Consider the following 27845-nt stretch of genomic DNA (forward strand, 5'->3'; position numbering starts at 1 on the left):
GTCAAATAAATAAAATCTTTAAAAATAAATCTTTAAAAATATTGGGACTACAGCAAAATAAGAAGCTTTTGCACAGACAAGGAAACCATCGGCAAAACGAAAATATAACCTATCGAATGGGAAAAGATATTTGCAAATGATATATTCAATAAGGGGTTAATATCCAAAATATCTAAAAAATATTCACAAAAAAAAATATCCACCAAAAAAAGACTATCTGGTTAAAAAATGAGCTGAGGGCCTGAATAGACATTTTCCCATGACAGCAGATAGGCAACAGTCACATGGAAAGATGTTCAGCAACACTAATCATTAGGCAAATGCAAATAAATCAAAACCACATTGGGATATCACCTCAAGACCTGTCAGAGTGGCTAGAATCAAAAAGTCAAGAAATAATAAGTGCTGGCAAAGATATGGGACAAAGGGGGCACCTGAGTGGCTCAGTTGGTTAAGTGACTGCCTTCCGCTCGGGTCATGATCTCGGGGTCATGGGATCGAGTCCCACATCGGGCTCCCTGCTCGGTGGGGAGCCTGCTTCACCCCCTCTCTTTGCTGCTCCTCCCTCTGCTTGTGCTCTCCCTCTTGCTCTCTATCAAATAAATAAATAAAATCTTTAAAAGAAAAAAAAAGATATGGGACAAAGGAGTCCTTGTGCACTTTGTTAAGTGGGGATGTAAATTAAATTAGTACAGCCACTATGGAAAACAATGTGGAGGTTCCTGAAAAAAATTAAAATTAGAGATACCAAATAGAAAATGAGAACACTCATTTTGAAAGATATATGGACCCTCTGTTTATTGCAGCAGCATTTACAGTAGCCAAAGCGTTGAAACTTAAGTGTTCATAGATAGATGAATAGCTGAAGAAGATGTGGTAGACACACACACACCATAACCATAAAATGGATTTATCTGATGTAAAAAAAAATCCTGTCTTCAGATTAGAAGATTACACATCTACTTAACTGATGGCCAATATTTTCTAGTTTGCCTAATTTTACTGGATATTTTAGCCCATATACCAATGAAAAATATACTTAAAGTTAACTATATGCAAAACACTATATTAATTGCTGTGGAGGAACATAAATAGTAATATAATCTTTGCTCTGAAGAAATGTAAGGTATGCCCAAAAAGTAAGAATAAAATATTTTAATTATAATTAAAAACATCAGAAAGATAAACCCAGTTGGTCATTATCAGTAAACATAACAAAAGTACTTTAAAATTACCTTAATTAGGTCAAAACTGAAAAGTCTAACAAAGTTTAGTTTAGTCTGAAAAAGTACAGTAAATACTAACAGTAAATACTAACTTTGTTTATTTCAAGTTTATTAAACTGTTACTTATCATTAAGTTTTGCTGGTGTGGTTACTCTTCTTACCTGATACTTAATAAAGACAGTTTCTAAGGAGAATTCATTTCATAGATGCACAATGATAGGACATTTTCTGGAATGGCAAACCTATCCTGCTGATCTTTATTTCCAAGTTTGACATGTAAGTCATGAATACTGCTTAGTACTCATCTGTTAGTGTTCTGACCTCACTGGCTTCTCTGTTTTTTAAAAAATAAAATCTTTTTTTGATTTGTCTATGACTCAGTTGTTTTTTACTTCTATAAATTATCTGCCATATTAAAAAGTGTCTTTAAATGACTTAATATTATAATTTTTTCATTTTTTGATGAGAAAAAATACTCTCTATTTGTGCTGTTCTCTTTTTTTTTTTTTGGTTAAAATAAATTGCTTACTTATTTTTTCTTTTATGTTTCTGTAGCCAGCTATATCAGTTCTATTAACTTCTGCTGTTTTTTTTCATCAGGTGTAGATTTTGCAGCCTCCTAAGGGGTTTATAAAAAAACAGTGATAAGATTTTCTTGAGCACGTATTTTCCTTTTCTGCTGTTCTGTTCTGTTCTTTCTTTGTTTGTTTTCAGTGCTTTCTGTGCTTCTCCATTTATTAAAACTGAAGTTAGGCTTTTTCTGACCTAAAAAGATTTTCATTGCGCTAAAGTGACCACCTTCAATTTTTGCTTGAGCATTCAGGTTGAATCTATATGAGGCTATTGTGTGTTTTCAGTCCTTGTTACTTATTTGAGTTTACTGTATAAACTTGTCATTCATTAATAAGTTGATGTCTCATTTGTGCTGCTGATTTTTTTTTTTATATCTCTCTTGGCATGTTCAAATGTATTCTTATTTAGCTTGCAAAGGTATCCTGTGTTTTACCATCATGTAGGTTACATCTTGAGTGCTTTTCCAAGCATGATTTTGGTAGCATTTTTCTGTTATAGTATAGCTTCCAAGTACTTCCTGACAAGCATTTTAGATCAATCTTTCTTAGACTGTTTTGAAGATATATAAATAGATACTAACTTTGCCCCAATTTTACTTTCCTTCCTTTCCTTTTTATTTCTTCTCATTTTCTCTGAATGATTTACTGTCTGAATTCTGGCATATAATAGGGTTCTAAGTAAATAATAGTGGAGCTAAATGAGAGTCATTGCTTATAAAAGGACTTAGTATAATTCTTTTACTTGATGACATTCCTAGGACATTGTTTTTGTTCCATGGTTGCTAAAAACAACTTGATTTATGGAGAAGGAATTAATCAAGAATCAGCCCCTTTTAATTTTTGCTTTCCTGATAGGGTTTGATACACGATACACTTAATCATCTGACTTGGATGTATCTACAGCTTCTTCCTAGCCTGAATGTTGTTCTGCATATGAACCTATGTTCAATTTTTCTGTTAAAATACTACACTAGTTATTTTAGACTCCTTTCTTATGTTCCTAAGTAGTCTGCTAATTTCAATTGATTTTTTTCTTAAAATCATTATCATCAACCTGGTAGTTGTCATGTATTGTAAGGTGACTATTCCTACAACAGCCACATCTATGTTCATGTAACAGAAACCACGCGCACTCTACACAAATGCACGCTTTTAAAAGCTTTCATTTGATAAGGGCTTAAGAAATTCTGTTGGCTAAAGAGATTGCTGGTATGGTAGAGGTGGTATAGTCACCTATAGCTGAAGAAAACAAACTTGAATTTAGAAGTGCATTCATTGAGATTAGTCCTTCTCTTTCCCAAATGCCAAAGTTTAAAAGTTCCTGTAAAAAGTCATGACCACTTAAATTGTGTGGCATAATTCTGTGGCAGTCTTATGATAACAGTGCTATCATCCTATTAAGATGCATTATTGTCAGTTAGAACAGGTATCCTTTTTCGTTGGAATTTTTGTGATCCCCATGTGAGAGTTGACTAATCTTATTTATGATGTATTATCTTTTCTGTCATTTATTATGTAAGAACATTTATTATGCATGAAAACACAAATATTGAAGAAGACAAAATTTGAGTCTTGTCTGAATCAGGATTTTGGTTTTTTCATCAGTTATCTTTTTGACAGGTGCTGGAGTACTTAAATTTAAGTTAAAGGGCTTTTTATTTAAATGCAATGTATTGCTTAGAATCCTTATATTGCTGGGCTTCATATTTTTGTGACCTAGAATTTGTGTATCTTAACGAGGCTGAAGTGTTAGTTGTCTCTTTACAGTAAAATAAAGTATCGGTGTTTAAACAAGCATTTATTTTAAGGGCCTAGTTAGTGTGTACTAGGTACTATTCTAGATCCTGGGCTTTTAAGGGAAGAAAGATGGATTTAACAGTTTCCTTTTGTTTGAGGAGCTCACAGCCTGGCTCCTATTTTTATAGATTGGTAAATGAATTAATTAAAAGCAGTCTAAGTGCTAGACAACTGTGTATTAAATGATGTGGAGACATGGAAAAGGTTGCACCTTTTCCTGCACAGTGTTGGAAGGCTAGTCAAAGGAGGTATCAGGATTTAGCAATATCTTGTATAATTGTGCATTGGGCAATATTTTGTATAATTAGAAAACACTTTAAGTACACTATATTCTAGTGAAAATAAAATTCATTTTAAATGTTAAATATTCCCCCTTCATTATTAAAACCATGCTTGAAATACAGTGACTTAAGAAGGGGACAGGACGGGAAGCTTTACTTTGTACTTCCCATTGTTGTTAGAAAACATTTTTTTCCTCAAGAAGGCATTTGAGTTGAGGAGATATATTGTTAGTCCCTTTAAATTTCAGTTCTTAACTCTCTATGTGTAGCATTCAGTGGAAATGTTTAGTTAAGGATACTTGTTTTGCTACTTAACTCTCTAAAGAATTACTAAAAACTCTTTAAGTGTAATTACAACCTTGTGCATGTTCATCTATATAATTCACTTAAAAAGAGCACCCTATTCTATATCTTTAAAAAAATTACTAACTACAGGGCATCTGTATGGCTCATTCAGTTGAGCGGCTGCCTTTGGCTCCGGTCATGGTCCTGGGGTCCTGGGATCAAGCCCTGAGTTGGGCCCCTTGCTCAGCAGGGAGCCTGCTTCTCCCTCTCCCTCTGCCTGCTGCTCTGCCTCCTTGTGGTCTCTCTCCATCTCTCAAATAAATAAATAAATAAAAATTATTACCTGCATGAAGCAATAATAGAAATATGTGAATGTGTATATATACAGCATTATTGCAGATCTTACATACAACGTCAAGATTTTTGTTGCTTGTTCTCTTCTGTAATCATTTTTGCTTCATTATAGCTTGATGTCAAATGTCTTATTTGAGCATTTTTCTTTCTAAAAACTGATTTTTACAAATTTTAATTACAAAAGCAATAACCATAAATGAAACTTGCATATATTACTCAAATTCCCAGAAAAATACTGAACTTAAATAAATAGTTAAACCACAACTACAGACTTCTGACATCTTTTATTGTTGGAAGTCCTACTATGCCTTTTTTTGTTAAAGAACATATAGCAATACAGATTTATTTGCAGTCTGGGGCTTCTCTTGAAATGTATATATTTGTGTATCATGATTTGTAATATACTACTCTTTTGCTTAATATGTTATTTTATACTATTAGGATCTACAGCTAGAATATGGACAAGGACACCAAAGTAGTTACTTTTTGGGTGCAAACAAGTAAGTAAAGTTCTTTTTAAATTAAATTTAAATTCAAGAGTAGTTAAGTTACTTTATATTTTAACGTATTTATTATATTTTGTATTTATATTTATTGTATATTTTATTATATGTAATAATTAATATATGATATATTTTAATACTTCCAGAAGTAAAGTCTGGTAGGTTTGTCTTATAATATGCTTTTAACTTTTCTTCATTGCTGCTTGCTAATCATTTAGTCAGTAATTGCCCTAATGGGGACAGTCATCATTTTTGTATCAAGCTACTTTGTAGACCTTACTTGTTAGAAAAAATGAAGTACATTCCAACTAAAATAATATATGTTTCAGGATTCTTTTTTCTTTTATTTTTAAAATTGGCCTGGTTATTCCTTATAAAACTTGTGCTGGTGCATATTTCAGGTGTGCTCGCTCTGAAAATAGCTGGGAATATTCACACTGTTTAGAAATCTCTATCCTGACTTTTAGCTGTTAAGAGCTTTTCAGAAAGTAGATAGTAGTTCACATATGTCTGGGGTCTTAAGCATGATCAATTCATGCAGGAAGTAGATCCAACAATTATTAAAGACCTCCTGTATGCCAGGCACTGTCTGGGTGATACAGCACTGGGGTGAAAACACAGCTTGCAAGGTGTAACAGTTTAAGTTGCTCGCAGTCCTGAGTCAGCACAGTAAGGGGGGACAGGACTCTTGCTGTTCCCAGTAGGTTCTCATTTCCTGAGTTCATGAAGAGATTATCATTTTAAAATCTTAATTTTAAGGAAATACTGTTTAAATTGCCAAAATCTCCCAGCAATGTAGATATTAATAATCACAACAATCTAAAATGTCTACATATGATTTCACTTACATTAGAGAGTTGAGAAGTATATATACAGCCATACTTTAAGCACTTGAGAAATGGTGACTAAAGACGAGTAGCTCAGACTTAAAGATAATGCAAAATCATGTCTCTCTCCTTTTTTTATAGACTGAATGTTTATATACACTCTTTTCTCAACACAGAGAAAAGACTTTGAATGACAACCTAAAGAAATGATACTAGTTTTGATTTAAGCTGAACTTCAGTTAAATACAATGAAGTTGGGGTTTTTTTAATTAACCTAATTTAGGTTTCCTAAAATGGTAAAAAATAAAAATAAAATAAAACTTCCCTAGTAGAAAAATGAAATTCTATCTAAAGAGTTAACTATATGCTATTTATAATCTGTCCTGATTTGTTGATGGACAGCAAAGAAAGCTTGTCTTAGAGTGGTTAGCAAATAAAAATTCTGGAGTGCTTTTTATGGTTTGTTTTTTTGTTTTTTGGGGTTTTTTTTTGTTTTTTTTTTTTTTTGTCTAAATTTAAGGTCACGGGTTATAAGGACCTGCTTAGCAAATTTTGTTATATTTAAGAGACAGTGGATAATTTGGAGAAATACTTCATTTATCCTTTTTTGGTTCATTTTAAATATATTTTTTGAATTACATACTTGCAAAAATGCAAAGAAAAAAAAAGAAGGCCCATCACTAAATCTTTTCCAGACTCCTTAGTTCCCATTGTCTAATTTCTGATTGTTAGACATTTTCATAGTATATAGTTACTTTGGCTAGGTAAAATGTTAATAATTTGCCCAACCTTCATTTTTTGATTAATTGGATCCCTGCTTAAGGAACTGTATTCTATATAACGAATCACTGGCAAGGTAGGCTGGCCAGACATTTGACCTTTGGCTGTGTTTCGTGTATAGGTATATACATACATGTGACATGAGCATGGATGTAGCACTTCTCTTACTGTACTGATGTCTGCTTTATTCTTGTGACTAGGCAGTGTTTTAAAACTCACAGGATTTCCTGCTTTCTCCATAGGTGATCAGGCAGACAGATTTCCATTTATGGGTTTCTACCTATTCCAGACCAAACAGGAACTAAGATAGTTTTTTGTTTGTTTGTTTTTTTAACAGAATGATATGTATTTCGACTTACTGGGTTTTCTTTTCTTTTGAATGCTGTTATTATTGGGATCAACTTTTCTGATCACTTAAAACCAACAAAATGCTATTTTCAAAAAAAAACAGTTATTTCTGATTTTGTTTTTAATGTAGAATAAAAATTCTAAAGATGAATTCTCTTCTAAAGACTTAAATATTGGTGAAAAGTGTAACTGAATTACACAGTTCCTGACACAATTGAGTGTAGCAGTAATAAATGCTAATCTGGAGATTAGTGTCAGAACACTCTGTTCCTGTAAGCTATGTGACTTTGAGAAATTTACCTCAATTTTCTCTAGTAAAATAGGGATTATAATAGTCCCTGCCTTGTAAGGTGCCAAGGGTGAAATGTAGTAATCATTGCAAAGCATTTAGGACAGTCGGGGTTTAAGAAATATTTACCAATTACCCTTATGTGTAGTACTTACTCAGTAATTTTGATTGTAAGAACAAATGAATATGAGTGAATAAAACTGCTCTTTGGGTTTAAAGAAATAGGAAGTTTGTTTTATATTCAAATACAATCAGGACAATACTTAAAGATTATTTTGAACCATTTAGGCAATTTCAGATTTTAGCAACATGAATTTCTTAGCTAATTTGAATATGCTAAATATTTTGGCTATGGTTTTTAACTTCCCTGTATCCGTTTCTTCACTTCACCAGTTAATCTATGATTGCATATTGTTGCATTTTTAACTTTTCATCCAGATTTCCAAATTATGTTAGATTGACTTATAATTCACTATCTCTGGGCATCATTTTTGTTTTATTTTCTTCATTACTTTCTGAAATTTCCATAAGAATCCACGTGGACTAGTGAATAGTGATACTGTTTATTTTATCAGTGTCACATTTTTCTCTAGGGCTCTCAAGATACAATATTTATTGTAAATGAACCTCTTAGCAAATTTAGCCATGTTTCATTTTCTCTATTATAAAGCCTGAAAAACAAATCGTATATCTTTCTTTACATTAAAACTTCATGAATTCTATAACTTTATTAACAAAATATCTGCAACATGTAATAGGAGATATACAAATAAATAAAAAATTTACGTGAGTCCCTAGCCATAGGGACTTAGCCATAGCTGCTTTTCTGCTTACTAACTTTTTTCTCTTACTGTTGGAGAATCTAACACTCTTAGGAAGATCCTTTTTTAAAAAATGGAATACTATGTAAGTCCAATTAAATATGGTAATTGAAAATAAATTACATTTTTAATTTCCCTCTTAATTATTTTCAAATTTGAATATTCTCTACTGGATAAAGAGGTGCCCCCCCCAAAACTGTTGTCATGTGTTTAAAAAAGAAGTGTTTTTTTGTATCTTCTAAAATGATATATAAAAGCCCACTGTACACTTCGGAGATACTATGTTTAATTTAGTAAAATAGTTTAAAGCAGTGTTTCTTCAATTTTTGGTCTCAGGATCTTTTATAGTCTTAAAAATTATTGAGGACTCCAGTGAGCTTTTGTTTATATGGTTTATAACTGCCAGTATTTATAGTATTGGAAATTTACACTGAGAACTTTTCAAAATATTTCCTTATTTAAAATAGTAATATACCTGATACATGTTAACGTAAGTAACATTTTGTGTGTGTGTTTTAAAAAAAGTTACTCATCATTAAGGACCAATTTAAATGCCACTTCTTTATGATACCTTCCTTATAGCACCACTTGATTTCTCTCATGAGACTTAGAAGCAGCAAATAAATGTGATAATAGACTCTATTTATGTTGATATAATTCAAAAGACTTTTTGTTGAGGCCCACTAATAACATTTTTTATGAAAAACCGCTGTTTTCCTGAAACAAAGTAATAGTAATAAAAGTGGCATTGTTTTTTATTTTTTTGCGAATCTCTTTAATATCTGGCTTAATAGAAGACAGCTGGGTTCTCATATCTGCTACTAATCTGTTTTGTTATCATGCATTTTTTAATCTCTGGAAAACTCCAGAATTTCATTCTCAATGAAAGAACAAGAATACAAAAGGTAAATGCTTTTTTGTATTATATGTATTATGAAAATAGTTTTGTTCTTGCAGACGCCCTACAGGAGACCAAGGGACCTCAGAGATCCCTAGACCACACTTTGAGAATTGCTAGTTTAAAGAAATGTCGCTCAATCATAATAAAGAAAATGCAAATTAAGCAGATACTATATTCTAAATTCTTATTCTAAGCACTTTACCCATATTTGGGGTATCGTCAGATAAACACTTGGATGTAGGTGCTGTTACAATTCCTGTGTTACGGATAAGGAAACTAAACCACAGAGTAACTTACTGAAGGCCACATAGCTTACAGGGATGGAGGCAGGACTCAGATTCAGGCTGTCTTTGCTTCACAACCTCACATCATTTTGCTATCCTGCTTCTAGTCAGAAGCTCCTGCCTTCCGAGAGCTAGCCCTTGATGAGCTTTGTGGGTTAGGTGATAGATTTCACTGAAATACCTCAGGGTTTTTTTTTTAACCTGCAAAATAAGATTTGCAATTAGTTTATGGCTTTCCTATGTCATTTGAACTTGAATTAGAGCTTTGTTATTTGTTAATACTTAGGTTGTTAGTAAGCTGGCCTAATTAAAATATTTAAAGACCAAAATCTATTCTATTAATTGCTTAGACCAGCTAACCATACCTCTCAGTTTCTCTGGTTTTATGTTTGGATAATTCTTTTTTTTTTTTTTTTTTTAAGATTTTATTTATTTATTTGACAGAGAGAGATTACAAGTAGGCAGAGAGGCAGGCAGAGAGAGAGAGGAGGATGCAGGCTCCCCGCTGAGCAGAGAGCCCGATGCGGGACTCGATCCCAGGACCCTGGGATCATGACCTGAGCCGAAGGCAGCGGCTTAACCCACTGAGCCACCTAGGCGCCCTGTTTGGATAATTCTAAGCGCAGTTTTTTCCAGTATATATCGGAGGGGAACATAGTTAGAAGGTACTGCCTTACAGCTTTTGAGGAGAGTAAATTTCTGTTGACTTACTTTTACCTCAGTAATCTGTTAGTAACCGCATTTCTCCCTATTGCACTGGCTTTAAGAAAGCTACAGAGTGGGGGCGCCTGGGTGGCTCAGTGGGTTAAGCCGCTGCCTTTGGCTCAGGTCATGATCTCGGGGTCCTGGGATCGAGTCCCGCATCGGGCTCTCTGCTCAGCAGGGAGCCTGCTTCCTCCTCTCTCTCGCTGTCTGCCTCTCTGCCTGCTTGTGATCTCTCTCTGTCAAATAAATAAATAAAATCTTTAAAAAAAAAAAAAAAAAAAGCTGCAGAGTGTTTACACTTGCAGTGTAACCTAGGAGGTAGGAGATAAGGCTGTATGAACTTGCAGTTGAAAGAGAAGTAAGGGAACTCCAGGAATGCCACAAGTGCGCTCTTACATTCCTGAATATCAAAGTTTCATAAATTGCTCCTAATGATAAAATCCTCGCACCTGGTCTGATACAGGCTTAGTCTCCCAAAAGTGTAAATGTGTTTGCCAGTACACCACTGGAGAACAGATCCGTCAGGTAAGTGAGTGTCTTCTGTGGAAGCAAAGTGCTACTACATTCATGTATTCACATCACATGCATGCATGCTTTTGCAGAGATCCAACATGTTGAGTTTCATTTTGTAGGATTGCCTGAGAGCATGTTTTTTTAAAGTGTGTCACCTTCCTTATTTTAAGAAAAAGAAAATATAATTTCAGGTGTCAGGTAAAATGTTCCAGGGAAAATTTGAATCCTGGAAACCCCTGACTATGACCCTGCAATTATGGTTTTGTCAGTCCTATTGTGACATTTCATGGTGGGTTGTCCTCTGTTTGAATTGGTATTTTCCAGTAAACATTAGGATTTATTTTGTTCATTTCAAATACATGTATAAAGACATTAGCAACAGAAAATACAGACATATCGTTAAATATAACTTGATGTTTTATGGGATAGAGATCATTGTAGCAGATGTTAGTAAATAGGAAAAAGTAATTTAAAAATTTGTGGATAAGGTTAAAGTGATGAAAATAACGTACTTGGTATTCCTTTGCTTATATATTGACAATATTTTTTGTTTTTGTTTTTAAGGAGTCTTCTGAAGTCTGTTGAAGAAGAATTACATCAGCGGTAATTTTGATTTTGAATTACACCTAAAATTCTTTATGTTATAGATGAGTAAAGTCTGTTTGCCCCTTCTCTGTCATATAGCCTAAGGTGGTTTTGTTGTTGTCTAATTCTGAGTTCTGCAAAGCTGCACAAATAAAATTCTGTCTTCCAGTAGCCCTTTCTGCATTTTCTAAAATTTTCTCTTAAGCCATTTTGGTAAAGTCCATTTAGTGACAGTGGAATTATCCTTTGTCCTTAGAGGGCATGTGGCACATTTAGAAGATGATGAAGGGGATGATGATGAATCTAAACAGTAAGTTCTGTTTCTGTTTTTGATTTAAAAAAAAAAAAGGTGTCATTTGACTTGATTTCATAAATCTGACAGCTTATACTGCCAGGAATTTTAATATCGTAAGTAGTAACACAGTATTATGGGTTATACCACAGTTTCTTTCTCTTTCTTTATTCTAGTTGTGTTAGCTCAAGGAACATTAACAAAACACCATAACCTGGTGGTTTAAAAATTGATCTCACTGTTCTGGAGGCTGGGAGGCTGAGGCTCAAGCTGCAGGCCAGTTTAGTTCCTGGTGAGAGGTCTCTTTCAGGCCTGCCAGATGGCTGCCTTTTCTCCATGTTCTTACTTGGGCTTTCCTCAGTGCATGCATGCAGAGAAAGAAGTCTCTCCCCCTTTTCCTATGAGGACCTCACTCTTAAGACTTCAGTTAACCCTCCACTAAACACTAGAATATGAGCACAATTTAGGCAAGTTGTCTGCCTCTCTGTAACAAGGATCCCCTTTCCTCCCGTATCCAATAATATGGGCATCATTTCCATCTAAGACCTCAGTAGGATGGCCTTTAATGTCCACATTCTACCAATATTCTCTTAGTGACTATTTATGTATTCGCTAAGAAGATGGAAACTCTCTCCAGCTCTCCTTTCTGGCTCCTCACCAGAATCACTCTTAGCATCCTCAGTTCTAACCTGTACCTTAGAACTCTTCCAGCCTCTACCTATTATTCAGTTCCAAACCTGCGTCCATGTATTTGGGTACTTGTTATAGCATTACCCCACTTCTTGGGGTGTGTCTTAGCTTCATCTGCCATAAGAAAATACCGGGAACTGAGTGACTTGAGTAACAGAAATTTGTTATGCTCTGGGATCTTGGATGTCTAAGATAAATTGACTGCCCATTCAGTTCCTGGTGGGGCCCTATTCATGGGTTGTAGACAGCTGCCTTCTTGCTGTGTCCTCACATGGTCTTTTCTCAGGGTGTACACAAAAAAGAGAAGGAAAGAATAATCTTTTTTCCTCTTATAAGGTCCTCTTGGATCAGGACCCCATCCTTAGGACCTCCTTTAACCTAATTACCTTCTAGAAGCCCTAGGTCCAAATACAATCACATTGGAGATTAGGGCTTCAACATAGGAATTTTGGTGGACAAAATTCAGTTCATAGCACTGGCTGATGACAAAGAACTTTGAAAGAAACTAATTGACAAAGGTAGTAAATATATCTTGTAATTTAATGCCGTCATGTAGTAATTGGTAGATGCTATAATTATTACTACAACTACAAAGAGGCTTGTCCTTGGTTGATTAAATTTCATCTGATATATTTTAAATAAACACAGTGGATATAAGTGGTTTTTTGGTTTGTTTGGGTTTTTTTTAAGATTTATTTATTTATTTATTTGACAGACAGAGATCACAAGTAGGCAGAGAGGCAGGTGGGGGGTTGGGGGGTTGGGGGGGGAAGCAGACTCCCCGCTGAGCAGAGAGCCTAATGCGGGGCTGGATCCGAGGACTCTGGGATCACAACCTGAGCCAAAGGCAGAGGCTTTAACCCACTGAACCACCCAGGGGCCCCATTATATAAGTGTATATGTAAAGAGGGAATATTTTCACTTATGTAAGCATTGATGCTTAGTTATTTTTTAGACTTTTCCCCCCTTTAAAGAAAGGTGCGATTTCATGGTAGAGTAACACCTGACTGGCAGCAGGAGGCATGGAGGCATAGGTTTTCCTTTATCCTCACTGTCTGTGACCTTGAATCAGGTCACTTAGCTTCTCCCGGCCTCCCTTTCCTCATCTGAGAGTTATTGCTCGATCATCTTTTAAGTTTGCCAGTCCTGAGTTGCAATGAATTTTAGCTTCAGTCAAATAAATTCTACCTAAAATTTTCCAGCAAATACGTGTAGCTTTTGATGAGCTTCGTCAGAGATATTTCTTATCTAACAGTAGTAAAAATGAAGCTTACATTGTAATATATTTTTATACCATATCATTTTGCTATTTTTTCCCAAACTAATTGCTGCTTATGTTTTTTAATAATTACCTTCTAATTGATATAAACTGGAACTGTAGTTATCTTTTCCTGTTTTAATTTGAAACCAAGAAAGCATATCTCCTTAATTACTTCCGAATAAAACTTCATTCAGTATAACTTGAACATTGCACAGCATATTTGGAAAACACTCATAATCTCAGAAAAGAGAACTTGTTTATGCAAATATTCTTCCATATCTTTGAAAAATTAATTATATTTTGGTACTAATTCAATTCTGATTGTAAACTCTCATGTTTTTATAGTTCAACCATGAAAGCGAAAGTTCCACCTCCTTTGCCACCAAAGGTAAAGTAGGTTTTTCAGTTTGAATTATGTGTGTGTGTTTGTTGTGATTGTTCTGCCACCTTAATACTGGATTAATATTTCCTCTATAGCTTATTTTCACTTGGGATCTACCAAAAAAAATCATGAATAAGTTACTAACCATGATACAGATGACTGTGATTATTTTTGTCTTTTTTTAATTATCCAACTTGTCACTTACTGTTTATTCTAAATAATAAGTTCTAGAAATTTGTACATGAAAATGATTAAGTTAATGGGTTAATATTATTTCACCTGGTTAGAAATCTCACATATTTTTGTAAGATTTTTTTCCTTCAAAATCTGTGATCTACTAGTAACTGATTTCTTGAGAATGGGTAAAGGATAATGATTTATCATCATAGATATGTAACTGTCAGAAGGTACTTTTACATTAAAAGTACAAAATAGAGTAATTTTCAAAAATTTTTTAGCAACAAAATCCTTTTGTTACTATGTTAAAAAACATAAAATACTAAAATTACTCTCATATTTTTTAAGACAAAATGAGTTGATATAGGTAGTAAAAATTCATGAGTTTATATGCAGAGTAAATTTTAATTATAAAATTGAACTCTTTATAAAAGGAGCTGTTCCAAGGTTTGAAATCAGGGGTTATAAAAGAAAGTTGGAGTCTGATCAGTCTTGGCAACTAATATGTTACTGTATTTTGCTTTCATTTTATGCTTTTGAAAAAATCATAATTCACACAGTACAGTACTTGCTTATTTAGTTTTACATTAGAATTTTAAAAAGTGCTGAGCAATCTTCCTAATAATGGACACATTTATAAGAACTTATAAAATCTCGAAACTGTCAGCAGACTGGAGGTTTTTTTCATTGTCTGCACAGAAAGTTTCTTAGCCATTCCATATTGCTTGTTAGTATTCTCCAGTATGATAAAAATTTTAATCGGTATCTTCTCCTGCCCCAGTCTGAGAGATTAAACATTAACATAAAATCCATAGTCATCTAAAAGAGACAGTTTAGCCTTATAAAGAACTGAAATCTGATTAGCCTGAATGTTTAAAAAGAGAATCATTTAAATCGAAGGTCAGAAAAAAAAGAATACTCTTTCTTAGCAAGTCTAGGTAAGAAGGCTTGTGAAGGAATTAGGGGCTTTTTTTTTCCCCCCTGAGAAAACACCTTATTGTACATTTTAAGGATGTATATAGGATAATCTCAGTCAAGTAGTTGAATAACCTTGAAGTTTAGCTAGTAAACACAATTCAAAATGTTTAATATTTTTCCTTTTGAATGAAACATGAATAATTTCATGTTTAACCATTGGTCTCCTTTTCTGTATTATTTCAGCCTAAGTCCATATTCATACCACAGGAAACTCATTCTACTGAGGATGATAACCAAGGAACTATCAAGAGATGTCCCACCTCAGAGAGCCCAGCAAAACCATCCCAAGTTCCGCCAAGACCACCGCCACCCAGATTACCTCCACAAAAGCCCATTGCTTTAGGTAATGGGGGTAGGGAGGGTGAGATAACCACATTACCGGGGTTTAGTACTGCATGAAAAAAATGGAGGGTATCTTTCTTTTAAGAGTATTTGAAACTCCTTTGAGAGAGTGGAGAAGGAAGACAAAATATAGAGATGTTTTCTGCTTTTTGCCACATGATTTGAAGTATTTATATGGCAGGATTACCTGTGACTCATTCTGGGATTCAAATGTCCTTGTTTCTCATTTCTTATCTAACCTCTTCCCTCTTGGAGAATTGTGAATGTTAAATTCATCATTTATCTTAGTGTGGCAGCAGAAGAAACAACTCTGAACAAACAAGGAAAGTGTGTTTTGGTTGTAGGCTACTTGTGTTTTAGAAAAAGAAGGGAGGGTACTCTAACGTCTTCATTTTATTTCATTTAATCATTTTTAGAAAAATGATTGTCACTCTTGATAGGTATTTGCCTCCAAATTAATACCAGAAGATGCTGTTTTAATACTTTATTCTTGCACATTATGCACAAGCAGCGGGAAAAAAAAAAAAAAGGAATTTAAAAAAGAACTACTAAAGTTTCCTGGATAACATAGTGTGAATTGCCCCTTTCCTGAAAGTAGTTATATATATCTTTGTCTTTTACACAAATACAAGTGCTTAGACATAACCTCATTTTAAATTTGTTTATATGGAAAAAGAGATACAAGTAGCAGAACATGTGTATCAGACTTCTTTGAGTACTAAATATTTCTGATTGGGTGATCCCAAGTGAAGACAGAAACCATCTGAGAGATCGGATTTTTCTTTCCTAGTTGATGATTTTCTGAATAAAAGTTTTCATGAAAATTAATCCTTTTTAAATATATTTAAACATCTCACTGAAGGAAATGGAGTGAGCTCCTTCCAGTTAAATGGTGAACGAGATGGTTCATTATATCAACAACAGAATGAACACAGAGGCACAAACCCTTCAAGGAAAGAAAAGAAAGATGTACCAGTAGGTATTTATATTTATAACCTCTACTTGTTCTTTTTCTTTCTCATTGTTAAGTCAGTTTTGTTATTGTAATTAATGAAACTTTAGAATTATATATTTTACAATATGGTATTTAATATAATGAAAATGGGTTGCTTAAATCTAAAAAAAAAAAAAGCAACTTTGCTGTGGCAAACTTGAATGATGGCCAATTGGTAACAATCATGTATTATAAAATGTGACCTTCTGCATACAGATGACTATTCTCATGGTGATGAGATTGATTCTCACAAAGTTCCTTTTTCAGTCTCAAAAAGTTATGGAAAATAGGACATGGACAGATGAGGGAAGCTAGGACTTACTCAGGACAGATTTTTAACTGTAGATTACATAATTCATGGTATTATACTCTTACTCAAAGAAAATACCTAACAAGGAGGAAAAATTATTTTCTAGTAGATACAAAATATCACTTCAGGAAAGATGAAATTAACCTTAACAGCTATTCCTGTTATAGATAAATAAGTGTTATCTATCAGGGAATTAAAAATATTTTAACATTTGTAAAGAATCTCTTCATCATCAGATGACAAATGTCTGTCATCATAGAACTTAAAGCAACAAAAAATCCTTAAAATCCCCAATTCAGCAGATGAGATCATGAGATAAGATGGTATTTTTTTTTAAGTTTTTATGTATACTAATATTTGTTTTTATAGATATTTATAGTGTATTTAAAATGTTTATGTGCACATAGCTATGATCTTAGGTAGAAAGCACACTGCTAGAGGCTTTTGTACTGTATCTGATAAACTTTTTCTTAAAATATTTCATGATAGGGGCGCCTGGGTGGCTCAGTGGGTTAAGCCTCTGCCTTCGGCTCAGGTCATGATCTCAGGGTCCTGGGATCGAGCCCCGCATCAGGCTCTCTGCTCAGTGGGGAGCCTCCTTCTCCCCCTCTCTCTGCCTACCTCTCTGCCTACTTGTGATACCTCTCTCTCTCTCTCTGTGTCAAATAAATAAATAAAATCTTTAAAAATAAAAAGAAAAGTAAATGTTTCATGACACAATATGATGTACCATTTTTTATTTTCAGCTCTTAACTGGGATTATCCATCATAATTTATGAAATTTAGGTAGGATGTTGTTAACAAAAGCATAAAATGCCCTTCAGGAATAAGTTTTTATGAAGTCTGTCCAGCTGAGCAGGGCCTTTTTGTTTTCATCAGTGTAAATTTCAGCAGCCCTGTTAATGTAGTAGTACAGATATACAGCCTTACACCTGCAGTGCGGTGTAAGAACCTTGAAAGTTCTAGATGTGTTTTATGTATGCGTTTTTAATCCACTCTATTATCTATTTCAGTAGGATAAGGAACTACTGTTCTGTAGTAGTGAAACTAACAGTCTCAGTAATTCTGAAATATGTCCATAACTGTATCATAGGATAAACAGTATCCATGATATATTAAAACATGATTAGTTTCTGCAGCTTGAAATTATTTATAGCCAGTTCTGCCAATACTTAATGTAAATCCAGTTACAACATTGAGAGCTCACTAATTAAAAATGTTTTGCCAGAGTAGGTGATCTAACATAATTTAAGGATATCAATATAAAACTAAGTACATAAATTATTTGCAAAATGGAAGAACATTATCAGAAGTTATTGGCCATGAGAGGCTATACATCCTCATATATCTATCTGCAAAATGAAATTTCAAATAGTCTTAATTTCAGAAGTGTCTAGTAGTTACAGAAGTAGTACTCCATAGAATACTTCATTTGTATTATGTATACAAAATCAACTAATAGCTTTTTAATTTTTGTCACACTTAGGTAATTTTGATTTAGATTAGAAAAAATTAAGATGTCATTCCTTAAAATATTAAGATTAACCTCCAAAGAAGTATAAACTTTCATAAAATAGAGTTTTTAAAGTATCATTCTGGGATGACTAGGTGGCTCAGTTGATTAAGTATCTGCCTTTGGCCCAGATCATAATCCCAGGGTTTCGGAACCTAATCGACTTCGCTTAGTAGGGAGGGAGCCTGCCTGTCCCTCGCCCCCTGCCAACTCCCCCTGCTTGTCCTCTCTCTCTATCTCTGTCTCTTTCTCTCTCTTTTTCTCTCTGACAAATAAATGAATAAAATCTTAAAAAAAAAAAAGTGGTCGAGTTTATCTTGAATTAGGAAAGACTACATTTTAAGAAATAAATAAAATATCCTCTCTCTCAAAGAGATTCCTTCTCCAGGGGACAAATCATATACTTCAGGCACGTAGCCCCTTGGATAAATATCTGGTATTCTTGAGCATGTTGTAGGTGAAGGATTATGCTGTTTTTACTCTCCTTATACTTATCAGTGTACTTTGACCAGTGATTGATACATTTGAATTCATCAAAATGTGAAACTTCAGTTGACTTTGTAAACAAGATTAAGACAATCTACAGGCTAGGATAAGACATGTGTAATGTATTTAATAGATAAAGTATTCACATCTAAAGGTCCTGGTTGGCTCAGTTGGTTAAGTATCCGCCTTCAGCTCAGGTCATGATCCCCAGGTCTTGGGATTGAGTCCCACATCGGGCTACTTGCTTAGCGGGGAGCCTGCTTCTCCCTCCGACTAACACTCCCCCTGCTTATGCACATGCGCACACGCTCTCTCTCTCTCTCTCTCTCTCTCTGAAAAGTAAGTAAAGGCATTTTTTAGAAAAAAAAATTTCAAATCTAGATTACATAAAGAACTCCAAGAAATAGATAATAAAAACATAACTCAGTAAAAAAAAATAGGAAAAGACCATTCACAGAAGAAAAATATACAAATAACCAATTCACTGTTTTTCAAATATTCTCAATCTTCCTGACAATCAGTCATGCAAATTAAGGAGAAAACATTTTTATTGATCAGTTTGAGAACATTGAGTGTCTGTGAGATCATAAGGAACCAGTGCTCTCCTACATTGCTGATGGGTATGATATGAGATGAGTACTCAAAGTTTGGCAGCCAGAATGTAGGTTCAGCCCTTTTGTTCCAGTAGTTTCTCTTCTTACAGTGTACCCTAAAAAAAATCATTCACATATTGCATAGTAAGGTACATGCAAGGGTGACCATTTCTGCATTTTTGTTATAGTAAAAAATGGAAAATAACTTAAATATCCAGTAATAATTAGAGAATAGCTAAATAAAGTATGTTATATTCATACTGTGCTACAGTTAAAACAAATGAACCAGATCTATGTGTACTGATATGAAGATCTGTCCAAGACCCAACATTAAGGCAAAGAAGAGGTTGATAAAACAGTGCGTGACATTTATGTTCTAAAACAAAAAGTGTTTCCTGTAGGGAATCATACACACACACACACACGCATGTACATACACATATATACATACATACATACACACGAAAGAGGTATGAAAACATACACAAATACATGAGTTCATATGGTTATCTAGAAGAAAGGCTTGGGGAGGGTACACACTAAATCAGTTTTTGTGGAGGTGGGTACCAGGAGTAAGTGGACTATAGAAGGATTATAGGGAACTTCATTCAGCCTTACCTATATTGTTTCGTTTTACAAAAAGAAAGGGTTCATGTATTTTATTTTGATACATGTGTTTGAAATACAGTATTTTATACCAGATAGCAACAAAAAGTGTATTCATGCATGTATTCTTTTTCTAGAAGCCTATTAGTAACGGTCTACCCCCAACACCTAAAGTGCATGTAAGTATAAATATCAAACAGGTTGTTTTCAAGCTAAATACAATGAAAGATAATTGCTTGGCTCTGTATCTTTGGTTAGATTTTCTACTTGTTTGAAAGAATCTCCTTTATTAATTTTTTAAAAGTCTGTAAGATTGCTAACTTAAATATTGCTAACATCTGAAAAGTAGCTTTACAAAATAAAATTACGGTAAATCACACATTTTAAAACTCCTTTATTCCAAAATTTGTTAATAACTTCTTTGTAGATATTTTTGAAGAAATGTAAAAAAGGCACATGGATATAATAGGAAGTACAAAATGTAGACATGACGCATTTTTTAATTGTCAAAAACAGAAGTTTAAAACTAGAAGAAATATCTGGCCCAAACTCTATTTTGACATGAGTAAAACTGAAACCCCAGAATGTTTGCAGGATCTTTTCCTAGGTATACTCCTGTGTTCACTCTGTCTTGTTTGGGTTTTTTGCTGCCTTAGTATTAAAATTATGTTATTATATTATGAAATTATATTAGCTCAATTAAATTATATTAGCTCTGTGTAATTGTACATCAGTATAAATAGAACTGCATTTTCACCACTGCAAACCTGTAACCTAAAATGTAGTATGACACTAATTTAGAAGGTGTCTGCTGCCTTTCTAGTCTGTAACCTCTTAACTCTCCTTTTTAGCCTTTTTAGTTTCTCACTCCACTTCGTAATTATATAAAGATCTAAATATTTGTGCCTTATTTTACAAAATAAAAGTTTTGAGAGTAAAGGGCTCCCAAATCCAGCAGAGACACTCAAACAGCAGGGCGTGATTGCCTGTTTGGGTACAGTGCAGAGCTGTCAGGTCAGGTGCCACTAACAGGGAAGAGCTCGTAACTGGAAAGCCAGGTCCTGTCAGCTGTCCAGACTAGCTTATGTGTGGGGTTGGTTTCATTGTCTGGCACCTCATTTTGTCACTTTGATTTTTAGCAATTAGGCAGCACCTCTACATACGAAATATTGGCAGTTTTCTTGAAGAATAATGAGCTAGTTAAATGATAACAGTTTCTGCCCTCATCATAAAAACATTTTTTATTGGTCTTTTATCACCTGCTGGTATTGCCAGGTTGTTGTTATTTGGTACTAATATCTTAATAATATTGGTTGGTAGGTTTCTTTGAGGAAAAGGAAACCTCAAAGTTTATGATATTATTTTTTCATGTTAGTATTTTTAATCCCTTATCAACTGTAGTAATGCATTCTATCTCTGGGTATTATCTCCATATTTGTGAAGAAAACATTCCAGCCATAAAATGATGCACAGTGCTCTTCTCATCATTTTGTATTCTTTCCTTCCTCAAGATGTTGGTAGAAAAGGTGATTAAATGAGTAAGCTTTCTTGTATTTATTTATTCTAACCTGAACAACAGTTTCAAAATTAACATTTTATTCAAATGATCAAAAAAAGTTCAAATGAATGATACTGTATTTCCTTATAAGGTACTTATTATCTAAAAGACTTGTAAATGGGCTTGATAAATATTAACAAAAAAACTAAATAAAGCTTTTTATTGACCATCCAGGAAGAATAAGCACATTGCTTTTTTTTTTTTTAAAGGGGTACAGACCCATGTTTTGAAGTACTCAATATGAATTTTGAAATCAGCTATACCTCTTTCATGTTTTAATGTTAATTTTAATGATTAAGAACATTTTAGGTCATGAAATGAAAGAAGAAACTTTTCACCTTTGTAGAATTTATGATTTCCTTCTTATCAGGGAATATTGTATTACTTGGTTATTCTTTGTTTTTCCAGATGGGTGCATGTTTTTCAAAGGTTTTTAATGGATGTCCCTTGAAAATTCACTGTGCAACATCATGGATAAACCCAGACACAAGAGGTAGTACTATATGTTTCTGTGTTATCTTTCTTACTGTTTTTTAACATGAGGCCATGAAAGCATTCAGTTTTCTTCATGTTCAGAATACCCTTCTGAAAATTTTTTTGTTATAATTTTAAAAAATTGTTCAAGGTAAATATGTTTCTCCGTGTTATTAGCAGTGTTTGAAGTGACCTGTAACACTAAAATTTCACTGTGTGGTCCCCATATCAATAGAGTGAAACCATATACTCTATGCCACCCTGATTTCCTCCAAAGAAGTTTTTTTCTGTAGCTGCACGTTCAGTATCTTTGTGTTTTAGGTATAGCTGTTGTTAAAGGAGTTAACTGCCAAAGGTCCAGGGTGTAGTGAACACTCTAGAGGGCCTCTCCACCTTAAAGGGAGTCATAGTAAGAATCGTTGTCATTAGTCACTGACAAAAGACAACCAGCATTCTCTCACTATATATCTTAGTATCTGTGTATGTAAGAGCTACATGAATACATGCCTGCACGTCTTACTAAATCTTTTAAAAATCCAAGGTAGAGGAACTTGTATTTCCCAAGTAGGGAGAATGACATTAAGAGAGGTTCATTGTTTTGTCACCAGTCTGGGGTATAGCTGCACTTGGAATCCTGTTCATTTGTAGGGTCGGACTACAAAGCTTATGCCTTTAATCTGCCAGCACTAATCCTAAATACTGGGCAGTATAGGAATGCTCTTGGCATTCTCAGTTGTTCTCAGCCTACTTCAGTTTAGTGTGGAGAAGTTCTTGACCTATTGTTTTTTATTATCAAAAGCAGCTCAGACAGGACTGTGGCTAAACTACCATGTTCTAGCAGATACTGAGTACCGTAGCAGGTAGCCAAGTTTTAGTTAACTTTTTGAATAGGCAGTAGCCAGATCCTGGTTTGTTGGGGTTTTGTTTTGTTTTTGTTTTTAGATCCTAGTGTTTCAGTGACACTGCTTATAATGGTAGCTCATCTGCAAAAATATTTTGTATCAGTTCTTCTGTATTTATATTCTGTACATCAAATGTACATGATCCTCTCTTAAAGGAATTGTAGAAAAGAAGCTACAGATTCTTTGCCAGTCCTCAGCACCCTCTGATATGTGAGGAACCCTAGTATTCCAGGCTTCAGAACCTCTTTATCTGCTTTGAGGCTGGTATTTACATATAGCTCAGCTCATTAAGGTAGAGTGTTTAGCCACTTAGTTGTATTAAATTATATTTACTGCTTATCCATCACGTAATTCTTTCTTCATGTTAATACATATTTACTTAATTTCTATGTAAATCCTTTTTGAAAGTATTTTACATATCAAAACCGGTGAAATACTTTGTCATTTCAGATCAGTACTTGATATTTGGTGCCGAAGAAGGGATTTATACTTTGAATCTTAATGAACTTCATGAAACATCAATGGAACAGGTGTGTTATTTTGTATTGTCCCTTTTTTAAAGTTACATATAGATAGTAGGCAAGAAATAAGTTTCAATTCCAGGATTTTTTGCTTCTTGTATCCATAAGAGCTTCACAGAGCATATTGTATTTGTCAGGTCCCGAGGACCCATTCGCAGGACTAGTCCTTGCCCTGCAGGACCTCATGATGTAATAGAGAAAGAGATGTGGCAGTTACTGCAACACTCTGCTGTCACCTTAGAAGTGAGCACAGGTCGAGGCCACAGAGGTGCAAGTCACTAGCCCCTCCTCTGGGCAGATGAGAAGAGACCGTTCATGGCAATGAGCGGAAGCTTCCCAGACAGATAGAGGGTAAATATGAGGGCGTGGAGTTGTGAATCAGCATGGGAAGATGGGAGCTGTGAACAGTCTGACTGGAGAATAGGATAACTGCAGCATAGGGACAGTAGGTGGAGGTAGGTGGGGTGGACAGCTGCCAAACCACTGGGCATGGGCACCAGGCTGATGACCGGGTCTGCATTTTAGAACTATCTGCAGAGTGATGAGAGATGGCAGGAGAGATTTTGGTCAAAGGGTGAAGAAGTGTTGAGTCGGGGCAGAAGTGGAAAGAACAGAAAGGGGTTTGGAATTGTATGGGGACATTGTCCCAAGGACTGGGGGAAGCTTTTGGCATTTAGTAGCCAAGGGCCAGCAAAGCTAAACAACCTGCAAAATGGTAATGATGGTGTTAGTAGCTAATACCTATACAAAACTTACTGGAGGCCAGATACTATATTTACACTTTTTTAAAAAGATTTATTTATTTATTCCAGAGAGAAAAGAGAGAGAGGAGGGGCAGAAGGAAAAAATCTCAAGCAGACTCCCCGATTAGCGGAGCTCAATCCCATGACCCATGAGATCATGGCCTGAGCTGAAACCAAGAGTCAGACGCTCAGCCAACTGAGCCACCCAGGCACCCCTGCCAGATACTGTTTTTAATGTAATTAACTTACTTAATCTTCACAACAACTCTCAAAGATAGATACCATCATGGATCACATTTCTGTTGAGAAATCTGAGGCACGGAAGGGATTAGTAACTTTCAGAGATCGCACAACTATTAAGTATCTGAACTGGGCGGGATATGAACCCAGGCCAGCTGCCTCCAGAGGCTGTATCCTTAACTGCTTCACCACAGTGCCTCCCCCACCTGTGTGGCTCCTGTGGAGAAACACCAGACTTAGAGAAAGACTAAAGAGCGGGAACTGGCATATTAAATGATCTCTTCAATATGAAAGCAGGAAAAAATTTAGGTTGACTCCAGGTCTCCAGCTAGTGAATGACAAGTGCCACCTGTCAGGGTATCGTGTACAGAAGGGGAAGTAGGTTTGAAGGGCATGATAGTGCATGAAGTTTGATCACACGGAGTTTTGGGTGCCTGTGGGATGTATAACTCAATGTCCATTATCAATATAAATTGATTACAAATACAATGGAGAGAAAAAATATGTAAGTAATGGTATTTTCTTCATAACCAAACATTTCCATCTTTTCTCATTGCAGCATTTTTTTTTTTTAAGATTTTATTTATTTGACAGACAGAGATCACAGGTAGGCAGAGAGGCAGGCAGAGAGAGAGGAGGAAACAGGCTCCCTGCTGAGCAGAGAACCCAGTGCAGGGGGTTGATCATGACTTGAGCCGAAGGCAGAGGCTTTAACCCACTGAGCCACCAAGGTGCCCCTCATTGCAGCATTTTTTAATCAGATTTTCTAACAAGATCCTAAACTGTATGATACACTGTAAATCTTTCAATCTGGATGGAAGTGGTATATAATGAGGTGGCTGAAAAATATTAGGAACTAGAGAAAAATGGAAAGGGTCTTGTATAATTGTACTTATAATTACTAATTGTAATAATCAGTAAATAACTCAGAGATAGTGATATTTTTCTTGGCTATAATAAGATTTAAAAATCACCTTATAGGTAACAATATTAATTGTAAGAACAAGGGTAACTTCATGCATAGGTGGGGTCAGCATTTATTCGCCTAATTCAAGGGACTGTTAAGTGAAGGTGCCCACCAACCCCATCTGGTCCCAGTCTTCAGGAAGTCCCCTCCTGAGATGCTTCAGCACTGGAAACTACACTGTTTGAATAATATAGTCTGAGCTACACATGCCCTACAAAGTGAAAACTTTTCCCTTGCCTTTGAAAAGTAGGGAATGAGAATATGTGCGACCCAGAGTTTTTTTTATCTTGTTATGAAATTATTAGGTGGATTTTCTCTGTTTGCTAGAAGAAAGAGACCAGGTGGCATGAGTCTGTTAGGGGAAGATGCTGAAAGGAGAGGAGATGACACCAAACAGGGTCCTGATTTTAAATTTTTTATCTGCTTTGATTCCTTACAGTTAACACTCAGTGAGTGCTCCACATATGCCCGTCTTCCACGCCCTTTTCTTGTTTAATCACCACAGCCAGCTCTGTTAGGTCTAGGTGCTCGCTCCATTTTACAAATAAAACACTGACTCACAGAGATCACATTATCCAAAGTCACAGTCACTGAGAAAGCAGGTATCTGACTCTGTGCAAACTGTAGAACCTACTCTTCTTAACTACTGTATACCTTCAATAAATGGATTATTTCACCCAGAGTCTGCTTTGCTAGAGGAACTCAACATTAGAAATCTAGAAAAGCTTTAGGGTTTTATTAAATGTGGCTAAAAAACAAAAATCCAGAGCAAAGTCCACTTAATAAAACTTTGCATAAATACTTTTTCATTGTCCCTGTGTTGACAGTTTATTATGTGAGGAGTTTTTGTCCTGCCCTAGTACTTTGTATGTTTGTATTAAACAAGCTAACTCACTTACGTTTACAAATAAATCATCTCACAATAGACCATAGATTTAATAGTAGAGAAATACTTTTGATGGTTTTTCTTAATGAAGTTAAACCCAGTTCAAGACTATTAAATATAAAGCAACTTCTTGCTGGGCGCCTGGATGGCTCAGTTTGTTAAGTGGCTGCCTTCAGCTCAGGTCATAATCCCAGGGTCCTGTGTTTGAGTCCCGCATTGGGCTCCCTGCTTGGTGGGGCGTCTGCTTCTCCCACTGTCTCTACCTGCCACTGTGCCTACTTGTGCTCTCTATCTCTCTGTCAGATAAATAAAAATCTTTAAAACAAAACAAAAACAGTTTTTGCTACTTTGATAATATACTGCTATATGGCTTATAATAAGTCACTGCCCCTCACTCTGCCTAATTTTCTCAATGTAGCCAATGAATTCCCAATTCTATTGTGGATTTTTTCTGACTAGCATAAAATAGGAAATGTTTATGTCATTTCAGTCTGAGACACAGCAATAGACACATTTTTCAAAATTAAAAACTATGGCAAAAATACAGCCTAGAGAACATAGTCAATAATATTGTAATAACATTGTATGGAGAAAGATGGTGACTACAATTTAACCGTGGATAATGTATAGAATTGGATAATGTATAGAATTTTGTGCACCTGAAATTAATACAATGTTGTATGTCAACTATATTTCAATAATAGTTCTTTTTAAAACTATATTGCCATATCTTATTTGTTTGGAGAAATTAGATACTTTATGTGAGTATATTTTGCAAATAAACAATCAGATTTTACATGAAGTAGCTTTTACTTTGTTCTTTCCCTTTTATTATTACCTTTTCTCCTTTAATTATCCAGGGACATCATTGTGACTTTGTGCTTTAATAAAGTAAAGCCCTTAGAGGCCTTGGTATGTTTCATTTGTCCCTTCATTCTCTCCCTTCCCTGCCCACATCCCAGTCTATTTTGGAGTAACTGAGTAGGAGCTGCCAGAGCAAACCCGGCACTTGGGTTTATTAAATCAGAATGCTTTATTATATTCATCAGTGGCTCTCAGACTTCGGTATGCCTCAGAATCATGTGGAGGGGCTGGTTAATACTAAATTGCTGGGCCCCCTTTCAGAACTTCTACTTAAGTAAGTCTGGGGTGAGGTCCAAGAATTTGCATTTCTAATAAATGCCCCCGTGATGCTAATAATGCTGATGTGGATGGAGGGACCACTTTGAGAACCACTGGGCTTCATAATAATATGTATTAATGAGAGCAGTTACGTTTTTCCTTCAAAGAATATGGACTGTGTTCCATGGATTCCCTTGTTTTTACCCTAAATACTAATCACTTTCAAACTTCCGGAGCTGCCTGTCAGTTCTTATGGACTGTTTCAGAAATGAATTCCATATCTGTATTCTTAATTATTTGTACATTTTCATCTTTTTCCCTCAACCTTTTTTCCTCCATACCTAGTGTTTCTATACCCTATGTTCCACTGCACCATGATTCTTTTTTGTGTCTCTTCTGCTAGAGAAGCTGGGCATGTCCATATGCCTAGATAACGAAAGTATCTAGAGAAGTACACATGAAAGTTAATTGTTTAACCCCAGAAACAAAATAAAGGAATAGACATTTGGAAATGTCCTTTCTCCCTTTGCATTTGGGATTATATAGTTTTTAACCATAAGGGAGACTGGAACTAATCATATCATATTGAGACTTAGGTAATGAAATTATATCGCTGATTTACTTATTTTTCTCCCATATAAATATCATCTTGTTTTAAATGTCTTCTAAAATGAATGTCTATTAAAAATAAATTTCTTTTTTAAGGCTAGCCCATTGATAAGACAGGTTACATAGTT

At 34.9% G+C, this 27845-nt stretch overlaps 1 protein-coding gene across 1 annotated transcript in view; it reads left to right on the plus strand.

The window, feature by feature from the left end:
- Nucleotides 1-10445: 10445 nt before the first annotated feature.
- Nucleotides 10446-27845, plus strand: part of LOC309858330 (mitogen-activated protein kinase kinase kinase kinase 3-like) — a gene marked incomplete at its 5' end in the record, with an annotated part of 39480 nt that continues 22080 nt past the window's right edge. Inside the window, 9 exons of the mRNA XM_082751010.1 lie at nucleotides 10446-10498; nucleotides 11051-11089; nucleotides 11328-11381; nucleotides 13660-13702; nucleotides 15035-15194; nucleotides 16056-16168; nucleotides 19833-19874; nucleotides 21662-21746; nucleotides 23080-23159. Of these exons, the coding sequence (XP_082607136.1) occupies nucleotides 10446-10498; nucleotides 11051-11089; nucleotides 11328-11381; nucleotides 13660-13702; nucleotides 15035-15194; nucleotides 16056-16168; nucleotides 19833-19874; nucleotides 21662-21746; nucleotides 23080-23159 (669 nt within the window). The remainder of the gene's footprint in view (nucleotides 10499-11050; nucleotides 11090-11327; nucleotides 11382-13659; nucleotides 13703-15034; nucleotides 15195-16055; nucleotides 16169-19832; nucleotides 19875-21661; nucleotides 21747-23079; nucleotides 23160-27845) is intronic.

The sequence above is a fragment of the Mustela nivalis genome (assembly GCF_964662115.1).
Source record: "Mustela nivalis genome assembly, contig: HAP1_SCAFFOLD_2203, whole genome shotgun sequence".
In the NCBI taxonomy this organism is placed as follows: domain Eukaryota; kingdom Metazoa; phylum Chordata; class Mammalia; order Carnivora; family Mustelidae; genus Mustela; species Mustela nivalis.